Source organism: Myotis daubentonii, chromosome 19, assembly GCF_963259705.1.
Source record: "Myotis daubentonii chromosome 19, mMyoDau2.1, whole genome shotgun sequence".
Taxonomy (NCBI): Eukaryota; Metazoa; Chordata; class Mammalia; order Chiroptera; family Vespertilionidae; genus Myotis; species Myotis daubentonii.
The window spans coordinates 24,581,530-24,596,270 of NC_081858.1; the positions used below are offsets into that span (position 1 = coordinate 24,581,530).

Here is a 14,741-nt window from a genome sequence, read left to right on the forward strand (position 1 = left end):
TCTTCCTTTTCCCTCCATTCTCCCCTTTGTAGACGAAGGTTCTGCAATGCCCTCAAGCCTAAGGCTGCAGGTGTCAGAGTGAAGCTACTGCCCGAAGGCCAGCCCTGGGACAGCCAGAGCTTTCACAGGTGTAAGAGCTGAAGCAGGCCTGGTGCCCACAGTGACCTTCAAGCCAGACGTTATCTGCTCCATTTTAGAGACAAGAAAACGGACACTGGGTTGAACCACTTGTCCTCCACGGCCCATGGCCAGACGCAGAGGCACCAGCAACCCACCCACGAGAAACAGACTCCCAAACGCTGTCAGCTGCGCCAGGCTCTGACCGTGTATGCCCGACGCTAACCATGTGTGCACGCGGAGCCCTCCTACGCTGCTGCGTCCACACATGCTGCACTGTCTTCTAGGACAACTCCACCAGCTAGACCCATTTCACAGACGAGCACACGGAGGAACGGAGCAGCCGCATAACTCGCAGGAAGAGACAAAGCTTTCTGATTTCTGAAACTGGACTCGGAGACTCCAAAAGTAGCCACCACACAGCGCAGCCACCTGGGTCTCCCCATACTCCTCCCCCCCACCCCATTAATCAGATACTATTCTATCAGATTGTCCTCCCAGGGGACACCGGGCAATGTTTTGGTTGTCACAAGGGGGTCGGGGGGTGACGGGAAGAGGTGCTACTGGCATCACCAGGCCAAGGATGCTGATCAACACCCTACAGCGCAGCCCCCACCACGAAGGGTCCCCTAACCAAATGTCAATAGCGCTGAGCGGAGACATTCTGAGATGACCCAACTTAGCCTCGCATCACCACACGCATGTCCACTCACACACATGCGTGCACACACACAGGATGGCATCCAGACCTACGCTCTCATCCCCCAGGTAATTTGAAGAGACCTACAGGCAAAGGGGAGGTGTGGCGGGGGCGGGGGGGGGGGGGAAATAAGGCAAGCCCCACCCACAAACGTACCACAGTCACCATTAACGTCATATTTATTGTTATTTAGCTGCTCAGGAAAACATATACAGGTATATACAATATGCATGAATACAGAAGACTGCACTTTACATATTTTTTTTTTAAAAAAAGAAAGAAAAAAATAACACTCAATTTCATGAGCTATTGTCACAGTCTTCCAACCAAGCATTTCAGAAATGAATTTCTTCTTAAGAGTCAAAAAAGATTACAGGATTGCCTAACACACAGCAGAGTTAAGTTTTCATATTTTACATGTGCAATAACGTTTTCATTTTCTTTTCCCGAAGAGTTTTGCTATGCAGTACCAATTACCAGTGTTTGGAATCTCCTGGGCTGGGTGTGTTTTTAATTTGCTTTTATTCTTTTCCATTTAACCAAATTTAATGAAATAACATCCTTTTGCTTAAGGCTATTTTTAAAGCTGTTCCATTCTGGGGTCCGGGGCGGGGAGAGCAAGAAAGTTTTAAACTTCAGGGGTTTCTGAGGTTGCGAAGACCGCGAGCTCATGGCCAAGTGCCGATGGACTCGACGCTGGGAAAGTCAAAAAGACAGAAGTCAAGACGCTTGGCTCCCCGGCCTTAAGCAATGGAGGAGAAATCATTCCTGTTTTTTTTTAAAAAAAATAAAATGATGAAGCGCTCAGACAGCTGTACACGGCGGGATGGGAGGGGGCGTGGGGTTTTGCTCTGACTGATTCCCCTGCAGCCAGCGGCCGCGGGGGCGGGGGGCGGGGGGAGGGGGTGGACGTCTCCCCCCTTCTCTCTCCTTTGGACCTGAATCAAGTCACACACCTTCTTCTGATAACTTCACTCCGCCTGCTTCGGCCTGCCCTCTGCGGGCGGGGGGTCGGCCCCTGGTCACACTGTCCAGGCCAGGACCTTGCACTGTCCAGACTCCGACCCGAGCCAAAAGGCCGGCAGAAGGAGAGAAGCGGGGGCGGGGGAGGGGGGTGTTATGGAAAGAGCAAGATTTTTCTGGAGGCTTTTCTCCCCTCCCTTGGCTGAAAAGTTTTTTGAAATAAACAATGTGGGTGTTGTATGGTGAGCCCAAAGCCTTCAGGTCACTTGCTAAAAAAACGCCAGGTCTGCAAACGCTGGGGACCTGGGGGGAGGGGGAGGGCAAAAGGGGAGATGAGATGAGGCTCAAAATGGGGAATGGTCGTTAACAAAAACCAGTAAAATATGGGCCGCCGATTTGGGTGGAACGATACCATCACTTCCTATCTGACCCACCTTGGAATCTCAGTGACACCCCCATCCCCCCAGGTCATTCAAGACCCTCAGAAGCATCAACAGCACCCCAAGGTGCCTGCTCCTGTCACCCTGAGCCTCTGCGACCACACTCAGGGAGGACCAGGGAGCATGCCTGGCGGGGTCCAGGAGCCCCACTCGCCCAGCCCCCCTCATCACTTCTCAGAAAGTTAATTCTCCATGAGACACATGGGATGTGGCTCTGATTTTGCAATAGAGTGAGATGAAGTCAAAAGGTGGGGGAGGCGGAATTCCAGGGTTCAAAAAACAAGGCCCAGGTATCCACGTCATGAGTTATATTCCCTTTGTCCTCCCTCTGACCCCCAGCAGCCTGCAAAAACCAGCAAACAAAAAAAAAAAAAACAACCAAAAAATTCCCAGGCTTGGAGAGGGGGGCTCAGCCAGCTGAGCCTGGGGCTCCCTCCTCCTTTCCAGAGATGGGGGGTTGCCCAGGTTGGAGGTGGTAAAACAGATCAGAGTGGGGACCCATGAGAACAGGTGGGGGAGGTACACCCAGGCCCCCTCCCCCCCCCCGCCTCCTTCCCTAGGGCTGCCTGGCTGGGAACAGCTGTCACCAAAGGTCCACAGCTCAGCATTGATGCGCCCCCAACTCCAGCGCCCAAGCCCCAGCGGCCTGGCTGTAGCAGAGCTGGAGGCCGGAGCCCCCCACCCCAGAGACTCTGCAGGCTCGAAGGCCCCCACCCCCCATGGCTGCTCAGCATAGCGTGAAAATTCGGAGCCCGGGCATTTGGGGAGAGGCCCAGAAAAGGAGAAAAAAACGCCGCTGTCAAGCGTTCTGAGTCCTTCCCGCAGAGCAGAGCGGGCTGGCCACGTCATCACCTCGGCGCAGAGAGGGGCGGCCTCCAGCAGAAAGCTGGGCGTGTGTTTGCAGGGAAGAAAACCTCTCTCTCTCTCTCTCTCTCTCTCTCTCTCTCTCTCTCTCTCTCTCTCTCTCTTCTTAGGGAACAGACAAAACAAAATCCCCGGTGGAATACCTAAGGGGGGCACATTCATTGTTTGGCTCCTGCCTGACTGATGACAGTTGGATGTCAATATATAATATTGTGATGACAATTTGACTTTCACCCGGCAATATTCCAGGACTACTCTTCTCCAGGATTTCCATTTTAATAAGCAGTGAACAAAGCAAAAAAAAAAAGAAAGAAAGAAAAAGAAAAAAAAAATAAAGGGGGAGGGGGGAAGGGGGAGGTGCGGGGGGAGGAACGAGAATAAAAGAGAATTAAAAAGAAAAGCGACTCTTGTCTCATTATGAAATAACAATACTTGGACATACAGCAGCGTGGAAATAAAACAAAGGGAGGGGTCATCTAAAAACCGTACGCCAAGATGACAGGAAAACGGGAATTATCTAAGCAAGGAAAAGGCTTAAGCAAAAGTTTGCTAACTGCAGAAGGGTTAATTTAACACTGGTAACATACTGTGGCAGACAGTTTCTCTTTTTAAAAAAAAAAAAAATGTGTGAGGTGGTTCTTTTTTTTTCCCTTTAAATTAACCCTTTCCGGTCCATATGCCACTACGCAGGTACCAATCTAGAAAATAATTCGTTCACTCGGCAATAGTGGCCCTCTCCAATTCTTAGAGGGGAGGGGTGGGGTGGGGGTGGGGTTCAGGGGGAGGAGAGGGGGGAGAGGGCAGGGCAGGGCCTGGCGGGGTGAGGGGGCATCCTTGTCGATTCAAGTTAGGGCGGCCACGAATGTCCCGAATCTGTTGGAAATATCGGAGTGCAGGGACCGCCAGGTGGGCACGGAGGCTCGGGCCTTGGCATCGCCCACGTCGTCTGTGCAGTGGACAGACAGGCACTGCAAATGGCTGCCGGGCTGGGCTGCGGAGGCCTTGTTCGCGGGGAGGTCGTGGGCTGTGGAGAAAGAAGGAAGAGAGGGGTTAGCTGCGTGCTCAGCTCCTGGGCGGGGTGGGGGGTGGGGGGGCGGGCAGCGTGGGAGAGGCATGAGGAGAGAGGCAGCATGCATGCCCTCCTGTCGTGCCTGAAGGCATTCTGCAGAGATCTGGAGACGACGTCTGGTTAAAATGCCCCTGCTCTTGCCTCGGATTTGGCTGTGAGGCCTCAGCCAGCGAAGTCCTCCTGCTGGGTCGCCATTGTATACCCTTGGGAAATAGGATGGTTGGAAAGGATAGACTTGGGGTTTGCTGATCTCTGATGAGCTAGAGTTCCCAAAAGATTAGCTGGACCTGAACCAAGTTGGGAAGGTTTCCTAGAGGAGGGGCATCTAAGCTGGGCATTGGAGGATGTGTAGGAGTTCGTCAGATGCAGTGAAAGGGTGCTAGGGAAGACTGTCCAGGTCCAGACCACAGCCCCATTCTCTCGTCATCTTCCAGAAAGACATTTGCTAAGGGTCTACTATGTGCTGGAACTTCCTTGACAAGGTGCCAAACTGCTCAGTGCAGTAAAGACTGAAAGTCTGGATTCCCCCAACCAGACCAATGCCCTTTGCCCATCCTCAACTGCCGTATAAAGGGACTTTGGGTGATAAGAGTGAGGGAGTCTATTCCTCCCTACATGCTTAGCAAAAAAATCCCTTCCATTTCCTTCTCACTCGGTCACACAGCACCAGAAACATCACAGGTCCTAGTGATGTCTGGATTAGACACACTGGAGGGAAAGGTTGTTTGACAACCATTCACACCTTAGTCTGAATTAGACTCAAAGAGCACAAGAACTGGGAGTTCTGAGGCAGGGAAGGAATAGAGCAGTCCTTATGGAGGACTGCTAACTTACTGCCCCCCGGTGACCAATGGTTCTATTCTGAGACATACTGTACATGGATGACTATTCTCATTATTCCCCTTTCCTACAGCCTGAATCTCAGAGGAGAGGTGACCTTCCCAAGGTCACACAGCCCCGAAGGTGAGTTTCTGATTCAGCAGACATGAGAAAAGCTGGGATTGGGGGCCCACGATGGGCCGAGAGAGCACACCCAGATACTGAACTCCGTAACCTACCCGCCCTCCTCGGCACACTGTGCAGGCCCCGCCAGGCCGGAGTCACCTCGCCCATCTCGCCTTCTGGGATTAAGAGTGAGGCCTCCCTCGGGAGCTGAGAAAATCCTCCCAGAGGGACGGGCCCAGGCAGCCAAGGCCAGGCTGTGACTAACCGGGCCTGGGGCCCCCACCCTAGAGCCCTAGGACACCCAGCTTTGGGAGGAGCTGCGGTTGGAGAGGAAGTTCTCTCCTTGGCTGCTTCCCTCATTCATTCCACTCACGGGCCTTTGTGGAGTTCCGACCGGGGGCCAGGTGTGCGCTAGCCCTGCGGGTCCAGCAGGAAACGGGGCAGACACTGTCGTCAGCCTCCCCCTGAGGAGCCAGCGTCATAGCACAGTCACGGTGGAGTCACAGGCTGGGGGCTAGAGTCCCAGTCCCACCACCATGTGCCACTTTCCCTCTCCCAGCCTCAGTTCCTGGTTGCTGCATGGGGGGTGACGCCATCGCCCTTGGGGCCTTGTCATCGCCTGGTATGCAGAGAGACCCCCACACAGGGCTTCTGGGACTGTCATTCGTCTCTGGGGAAATCAGAAGGCCAGGGGTCCTTGCACCCGTCTAGAAGCCCCCAAGCCTCGTTCCCCTCCTTGGCAATGGCCAGATGGACACGCTCCTGTCCATGAGATTGGGGTCTTCGCCCCATTTCCCGGAAGGAGACGCTGAGGTTGTGAGCCTGGTTAGTGGCGGTGAGGCTGGGAGGCCGCGAACACCAGAGCCAGGCTTCCTGGGGAGAAGGTGAGCCGGAAGCGAGCGGCCTCCGATTCAGGCTCCCCTGCACACAGCGAGCGAGCCCTGGGTTCTAGCGATGGGTGCGCACAGCCTTCACACTTCTGCCCTGGGGCCCACGCTGTCAATACGCCCAGTGACTGCGCTGCCCAGCACCCCCAAGAGGAGTTCTGTTCCCAGCACTGCAAGGTCTGGATTGGCAAGAGGGCTGGCATCTGCCGAAGAGCGAGGTTCCAAGAGGGGCTCCTCACTTCTCTTTACACACATCATCTCCAGGAGCCGACACAGCAAAGCGTGTGCCCATTTCCCAGGCAGGAAACCAAGGCCTCTTGCCAATGTTGGCACCGCCCAAGAAAGACAAGACCCACACACCCAAGCTCCTGTCACCTGGTTCCCTGGCTCAGTGGCTGCAGCATCGGCATTTCCTGAGCTGCAAGGTGGCGCCTCTGCCACCTGGGTTTGCTGAGTGACGGTTCCAGAAGGACCGGAATGGCCAAGCTTTCTCAAGATACTCTGTTCCCAACTCACAGAGGCAGCCAGACGCCAACACCCGAGACGGTTGCTCTTCTCACACAGGGTGGAGTTTATCAGCGCACAGCGGAGCCCTTTCATGGACTATCTAATCCCATCCCCGAGCAAGCCCAGCAGCTGGGTGACCCTTTTCCCCACTTCAGGGGAGGGTCCCTGGGGCTCAGAGAGGGTGAGGGGCTTGCCTGATGTCACAGAGCACTGGCGTAGGATTCCCTAGCTTCTGCCTGGGATGGACGAGGGAGTGTGGTATCCACGGGGAATATTTTGAAGAGGGAATATTATTCTTCGGTTCTTGACAACCCAAGCATGACCCAACGCATCCTCCCGCCGGATTCATTCCAGCTGGGGGGACCCAACACGCCCTGGGCCCGCGGCTCCCCCGGGCTGCCGAGTGGCTGCCGATAAATCAAGTCCTGCGGAAGCCGCCTCAAGTCGGGGCCTGCCCCGGCTCCGAGAGGCCCTCGTCCCTGCTCCTGGGGCGGCAAGCACGCCGGCCCCCACGCCAGGACCCAGAGATAAACCGCCCCCAGGATTGCTGGGCGCTGGCACAGGCAGACACCGTGGAACCTGAAGGGTGTTGTCGTGTTTCCCACGTGTTAGCTGTCAGCCTCCCCCATCAGACTGGCTGCCTGGGGGAGGGGCGGACTTGGTATGTTCCGCACAGCAGCCCAGGCACCGCCGGCACTCAGCGGGGGCCTGTGCACTGACTCTGAAGAACCTCCATCCCTACTTGACAGGTGGGAAGACTGAGGCTCCTTGGGGCAGGGAGTGTCCAGGGCTTATCCAGGGCCAGGTTACCACCTAGGAGACCTGCCCTCTTCTTTTTGGCCCAGGACTCCTAGAGGTGGGGCCAAGGTGGACTCCTGGATCCCCCCAGACCTGGGCAGCTGGTCCCTAACTGCAGGGCCTCAGTTTCCTCCTCTGTGACTTAGTGTGGTGATTCCTGGCGGGCCCTGTGCAGCTGGGGGAGACCATCAAAAAGCCGGCGATGCTGTGCAGGCGGGGGGTGGGGGGCAGTCCCAAGGGGGAGGCAGGGCTGTCATCAACTCAGACTGTATCCCCCGGACTGTGCCTCACCCATGCAGCAGCACAGGGCGAGGCGAGGGGCTTCCGATTCCCAGGATGGAGCGTCTGCCCAGCAAGGAAGGACGTTGGGACAGTTTTAAGGACACCTTCCCATTGGCCAGAAGGGACCCCATCAGTCACCACACAGGGGCAGGGCCTGGAGCCGGGATGCCCTGCTCTCCCTCCCCTCCAAGGCCCTTCCTATACTTTCTTCACGCGCACAAGTCCTCGCTGATCCAGCCGGCCCCTTCCCAGCACCCACCCCCTCGCCGGACACCACAATTCCTTTCTGTCATTTCTGCCACCGACTTGATGTCACACGATGGAGGGACCGGCCGCCTCCTGCTCCCCCTGTTCCGCTCCCATCATGAGACCTGCTTTGGCTCTTGTCTCCCGCGCTCTCCATCCACAGCGGGGACAGTGGCTTCCAGGAAAGGGAGAAGGACAGCCTGTGCCAAAAAGGCGAGCGCATGAATAAGGAATGCGGTCCCGGTCCTCTCTCAGGCCTCACCACGGCGGGAGGGCGCCGGCCCTCTGGGGGCCCAGGACTCGGCTCACATCATCCGGGCTCTCGGGGTCTCTGTCCGAGAAAACGGGGGACGTAACAGGACGGGCGGTCCTGGAGGCAGGTAGGAGGAGCAGGTGAAATGATCCCAGGACAGGGCTCTGAGCGATGCCCAGCACAGAGCACGCTCCTGCCGGCGCTGGGAGCCCCGTGTTGTTTGACCGGCCTGCGCCCCGAGTGGGGACCCACAGGGCCGGCTCCGTGACCTTCTGCTGGCCATGACAGGGTGAAGGCAGAAGGGACAGACTGTATGTGTTTACCTGGGAACATCTCCTTGTTCATTTCCATCTGGAGATGCCGCCCACCGAGGAGGCCAAGTTTCCTCTCTTTCATATATTTTTTTTAACCCTCACCCAAAGATTGTTCCGTTGATTTTTTTTACAGAGAGTGGAAGAGAGAAGGAAAGACAGAAAGGAATAGCATGTGAGAGAAAACACATCCGATAGGGCCCGGGCCAGGGAGGAGCCTGCAACCGAGGTGCATGCCCTGGACCGGATTCGAACCCGGTCTGCAGGCCGACGCTCTACCCACTGAGCCAAACCGGCTAGGGCTCTTTTTTCGAGTCCGCAAAACAGGCCCGTCACCACCTTGCTCTGTATTCAATATTCCTGGGACCGAGTTCCCATGTGGGTGAGCCGCGTGCTCAGGCGTGGTGAACCCGTGGGGGGCAGCTGCTCGCCCCTCTGGCTGACAATTGTGCCTCTGGGATTTGCAGCCATTGCTTCATCCTCAAACCCTCAGAAAGGGGACTTCTGCCCGGCTTCCTCCTGTCCCCAACTCACCAGAGGGAAGTGGTGGAAGTCAAAAGTGGGCTCCAGCGAGCACCGGGCCAACGATTCCCTGGGTGCTAATCCTGGGCGGGGGGGGGGGGGGGGGGGGGGGGCTGGGCAAGGTGTTGACTCAGGCTTTAAATGGGAACTACTTCCCGGGCTGTTGAAGGATTAAATGAGATAATGTGGGTGAAGACTTAGCATGCGATGAGCCCCAGAAAAGCTTTGCTGCTCTCGGGATTATTACACTCACTGTTGTCGAACAGCCTGGGGCTTTGAAGGCAGCCGGAGCTACTGGGAGTTTCTGCGCCTCCACCACGGGTCCCAGAGGCCCGCCCCACCCCCTGCCCTCGGAGCCTGGGCGGGTGGGGGGCCAGGGTGCAACCCCAGGCAGAGCAGGAGAATTAGAATTCCAGGGGTATTTTTAACTCCAAGCTTATGTAAGGAGCAGTGTGGGCCCCAGAGCACAATAGCGAATGACTCTCGCCCCACTCACCCTCGCAGGATTCCGACAAAGGCAAATGTATTTTGGTTTTTCCTTTATTTGGACCTGACCGGGGGAGACGCTGGTATCTGTGACAGCTGCCACTCAGCTGGGGGGCTGGGCCCCTGGGCCTAGAAGCAGAGGCGGGCCTGGGAGCCGCAAGGCTGAGCCACGTCCTCTCGGCACCCCTGTCCCGCAGCCCGGGAGCCCCTCAGGTCCCTCAGACACATCCGTGTCGCCAGACTCTCATCGTTCCTATTCCCCGTCTCCAAGAAAGGGCTGGGCGTTGCACCCAGAATGCACGACCCCCGGGAGGACCCTCCCTGGGCCACGTGGGGGATGGGGACACATTCCCTCCAGGCTCAGGGGCAGGAACGAAAAGCTAAGCTACGCATCAGGCGGCACCAAGGGGGTCTACACAGCCACCAACCACCCAGAGAAGCAGCAAACCCAAACCCCCGCTCCACTCCTCCCCCACACTCGGCAGCTTTTGGGGGGCCCTGCTCTGCACTCGGAAGTCTTGATTCTAATCCCGCCTCCGTCTGAATCTCAACCCTACCCGTCACCAGCTCCGTGACCTTGGGCAAATGCAAGCTGCTGAGCCTCGGTTTCCCCGCCTGTAGAAGTGGATGGCACTCCCTCCTGGCAGCTGTGTGACCTTGAGCAAGTCACTCCCTCTCTCTGGGCCTATTTGGTCCTCTCCCAAGTGACTGGGGGTGGGTGGATGTACGACCCCCCTGGCGCTTTCTATCCATGGGGGCGACGAGATTTTACATTCGATGTAGAGAGGAGATGGGGGTGTGGGGGAGGACCTTCCAAAACCAGGGACACTAAGATGCCTTCACCTGAGCCCCAGGAACCAGCACCCGAATTCCAAGGATCAGGGACCAAGGGCCAGCAGCCTGAGTGACACTCCACCTGGCCACCTCATAGGGGCCTGGGGACTGGCCACTCCTCAAGCCCAGCTTTCCATCTGCATCCCCCGCCCCTTCTGTGCCCACCCATCAACGTCAAGCAATGGTGTCGCCATGACAACCGAGAAACGGGAACAAGGAAACTGACCACATGTCCACCGGCCAGCTCCAGGGATGTCACCGCGAACACCGACCTTGGGCTCCATACAGGTCAAGCATCGTTCCATCTCATCAGATGCCCCCAACACCCAGGGAGAGAGGGCCCCACACTCCAACTCATTTTACAGGACGGTAAACTGAGGCCCCATCAATGATCGGAAGGGGCCCATGAGACCCCGCGTTCCTGGGCTGCACCGGGGTGAAGGAGGCGCCTCCCGCCAGCACTAGGGCAGCTCCGTCTGTGCGAGGCTCAGCCAGGCTCCCGGAAGCTTCGGGAATTAATTGGAGTTGACTTGGCTGAGGGCAGCTGTCACTTAGATGGAGAGCTGGCTGAGGGCTCCACTGAGGCGAAGCAGCAAGGGCATCCTGGAGCCGGGCTGCCGAGAGCGGGAGTGGACGGGGGTGCGGAGGGGGGCCGGACGCCGAGCCTCCCCCAGCCCTGAAGGAGGAGACACGCGGGGTGGCGTACGAGGACCAGAGTCCACGGGAGGGACGGGGCAGGCCCCTCTCCCCGGCCTGAGCGTGATTGGATTCCTTTTCCTGCTGCCTCCAGCCACATGGCCAGTGACCTGTGACAGATGCAGCCCTGCGCACCCCCCGGGCCACTCCTGGCCTGCCTGCTGCTGAGATGTGACAGACTGGGGGGCTGGGGACAGACCCCTCAGCCAGCCCCTTCCTCCCGACAGTGCCCACAGTGGTGCTTGTGCAGAGAGAGCATTGCACAGAGAGTCCGGAGCACCGGGATTCAGCCCCAGCTCTGGGGACATTAACTTCCCCAAACCTCAGTCTTCTGATCCATGTAATGGGTGTGAAGAAGTCTGTTTCTCACAGGGCCATCGGAAAGGTCCGGTGATAATGTAAGCAAAGCACTTAGCACTCTTTCAGGCACCAAGGACGCCCCAAGACATAGTATAATACTCGCATGATTCTTATGTTTGTGGTTCTCTCCATCCCTGTCTCTAGCATAGCCCCTCCCACTCTGTGTCTTCTCACCTTCTTACCCACAATTCACCCCACGGCATTGGACCCACCACTGGGCAACCCTGGGAAGAGCACTGTCCCTCTCTGAGCCCCTAACAACCTAACACCAGGGCCCACACCTCCCTGAGCTCCCGGCACTCACTCTGCCTGTCACGCGCTGAGCCACTCAACAATCACTTTTATAAAATCAGACAAATATACGGACGCATTTGCAGAATTAGAATCTCATTGCTTCCAGCCCATTGGGGGACAGACCAGACTCCGTGCCAAGTCTGAATTTTAAAAAATAAGTTTTGGAAGCGCCGACGCTTTGGGTGGAGGTTCTTGGGGACACCTGCCCTGCCCACCCACCCGCGGCTCTGCGCGACCTTTGTGCCTTCTCGTGCGGGGGGTCGGCGGGGCTGAGTGGCCTGCGTGCCCAGGCAGTTTCCCAGATCTCGCCACATCCTCCAGAAAGGGCTTTGCGGGGGCCAGGCGTGCTCTATGGAGGTGAGGTCTGTTACTCCCACGTTGCAGGGAGGGGATGCCATGCCTGGTACCCAGGTGATGCTCAGTCGCCAGTGACCATCACTCCCGACACCTGGGCCAGGGGCAGCCTCTAGGGCGGTGGTTCTCAACCTTCCTAATGCCGCGACCCTTTAACACCAGCGGTTCTCAACCTTGGCTGCACATGAGAATCACCTGGGAATCTTTATAAAATCCTGATTTCTGGGCCTCATCCTCCGGAAATTCTGTTTCCTTGTTATGGGGTGGGGCCACAACATTAGTAACAAAGAAACAGAATTTCCGGAGGATGAGGCCCAGAAATCAGGATTTTAAAACGATTCCCAGGTGATTCTAATGTGCAGCCAAGGTTGAGAACCGCTGCTCTAGGGCGTCAACGGGCGAAAACATGACACGCAAACGGGTGTCCCCGGCTGCGTGCTGGGCTCTGGGCTCAGAAAGGTGAGCCCGGCACAGAGCTCCCAGCCTCGTGGAGAAATATGCCGGTGAACACCTACTTGCATCATGGCCCTCGGAGCACAAGGCCGCCCTGCGTCTCAGGACCCAGGGGACGGGCAGGTCCAGGAAGACTTTGCAGAATAGAGGACATGCTAGGGGAGCGGGTGCAGAAGGATGAGTCCAGCGCTTTACAGGGGGAGAAGCAGACGGTTGCTCCAAGCGCCCGCGTGACCAGGGGGCCAGCCCAGGGATCCTGATTTGGGGCCTGAGCGGACACGGAGGAGGAGGAGGCTGCACAGCTCAAGCGGAATCAGCCATGGAGGACGGAGGCCCCGGGAAGGAGGTGAGCTTTGTTCCTCTGAGCAAAGGGGAGGGGGGGCAATGAAGGGGGGCAATGAGCAGAGGAGCTACCTCGAGAGTCTGTCAAAATTGACAGGAGGTTTGCACCCGATCCATTCGGGCTTTGGTACAGGACACCAGGCTGAGAAACACACCCCCTCTGTGGACACAGGCGCCCTGTGCTCTGCAATTGAAGCCGGTGATGGGATCGCGGTCCCACCCCCACAGGAACGGCGCTCTGAGCTCCGTTCTAACTGGGCCAGCCCTTCCTCCCCGGCGGCTTTCAAGTCAGACGCCTGGAACTCTGCCCCCAAGAAAACTTGGTCAGACGCCTACAGCTCGGGTCCGGATCCCAGCCCTGCAAGGTGGTGGCCCCCCCCAGGACACCCGGTCCCTGTGCCTCCACATCCCTGTTCCCCCCCCACCCCCGCGCCCCAACCCCTGCACAATGGACGTCACCATCGGGCCCTGGGTGTTAACACCAACGAGCTCCTCTCTGAAGTTACAGGCGGGGAAACCGAGGCACAAAGGGGAACCGAGACGCGTCCCAGGTCATCCCACAGTGAGCGGGAGGGCTGAGGGCCAGTCATTTGATCTACGCATCTCGGTTTCCCCATCTGTGAGACGAGACCAGACACCTGCTGGGAAAGGCTGCTGGGAGAAAGACATGTGATCGTATTAGCAGCCACAGACAGCAGTCAGGGCGAACGCCTATCACGCGTTCATCCTTTTAAACTCACTAAGGCCTCACAGTCACCTTGGCGGAAAGCTTCTAATCTCTCAGCCCCAGTTCACAGGCAGGGGGGTAGCAAGAGGTGGGCACAGGGGTGGGGGCACATGTCTAAATCCACCCAGCCTCACCTCCTGTCAAGTTTTCCCCGAGACCCAGGACACGACACACCCTCCAACACCCACACCCCACCTCTCGGAGGATTTTCCGGATTTGCCTGGGTCTCGGGTATGGAGAAGCAGCTTAAGACCCGGTGCCGCCCCTCCTGTGGCAGAGATCACAGCCCCTTGTCCCTGGGGTCCTCTGAGGAAGGCAGAACTGGATCCTAGAAAGACCGGGGGCTGGCTGGTGCTGCACATTGGGGAAACTGAGGCCAGAGCAGGCTCAGTCAGGGGCAGAAGTCTGAGCAGATCAGAGGATTCCGGCCTGGCTGCCCACGCCAGCACCCAGTCCTCTCCACCTGCAGAAGGTGTGACCACGAAGCATACGTCACCAAGGGGTGGCACCATTGCTCCTGCCGGCTCTCCCCTCTTGCTGGACCAGGACTGTCACGTCTCCCTTCACCTCACGGATTCTTCCATAGTAGGTCTCTCCAAACCCCTCAATACTGTCACGCCTGGTGCTACCCGCAACGTCTCATAACGGCCCTGTTCTCTGCCACAGCCTCTAGAATGTCAGTTCCATGAAATCAGGGGCTTTGTCTCCCCTATTCACCACTGACACATAGTAGGTCCGCAACCAATATGCTGACTGCATCAATTCCTGGGAGCGGGAACTAACCGTCCCCCCCCACCCCCCACCCCCCGACCAAAAAAAAATCACTAGAATAAGGGAGACTCAAACCACAGCACCTGGGCCTCCAGGCCAACCCGAATAGGGGCTTTTCAAGGCTTCAAAGGCACCAAGGAAATAACACCCCTTTGGGAGGTTTGCTCTCCAGCCCTCCTCGAAATGGACTGAGAGAGGCCACACGCTCTCACAGACCATCCAGAAATAGAGGAATCATATCCCCTGATTCTCTAAACCCCCAACTCAACCAGCAGACTCTGTTCAACGTGTTGAGGTCAGACGATGAGGCCAGGCCGGGCCAGGCCAGGATCAAGAGACTCCTGTCTCCAGCCTCCTACTCTCCCATCCCATTCCCCGATTCAAGCTCTGGATAATCAAAGTTCACAATCTTCAAAAAGGAGGCCTGGACATCAGTGGCTAAGAAGAAAAATGAGAAGAAGAATAACAACAACAACCAGACCTAAGTAATGATCACCTGCTACTTGGCCAGCCCAAGCCT

General features: G+C 57.2%; 1 protein-coding gene across 1 annotated transcript in view; it reads right to left on the bottom strand.

The window, feature by feature from the left end:
* Nucleotides 1–978: 978 nt before the first annotated feature.
* The window catches only part of MN1 (MN1 proto-oncogene, transcriptional regulator), a 44,026-nt gene continuing 30,263 nt past the window's right edge, over nt 979–14,741 (bottom strand). The window contains exon 2 of the mRNA XM_059676841.1: nt 979–4,108. Within this exon, the coding sequence (XP_059532824.1) occupies nt 3,927–4,108 (182 nt within the window). The 3' untranslated portion in view covers nt 979–3,926. The remainder of the gene's footprint in view (nt 4,109–14,741) is intronic.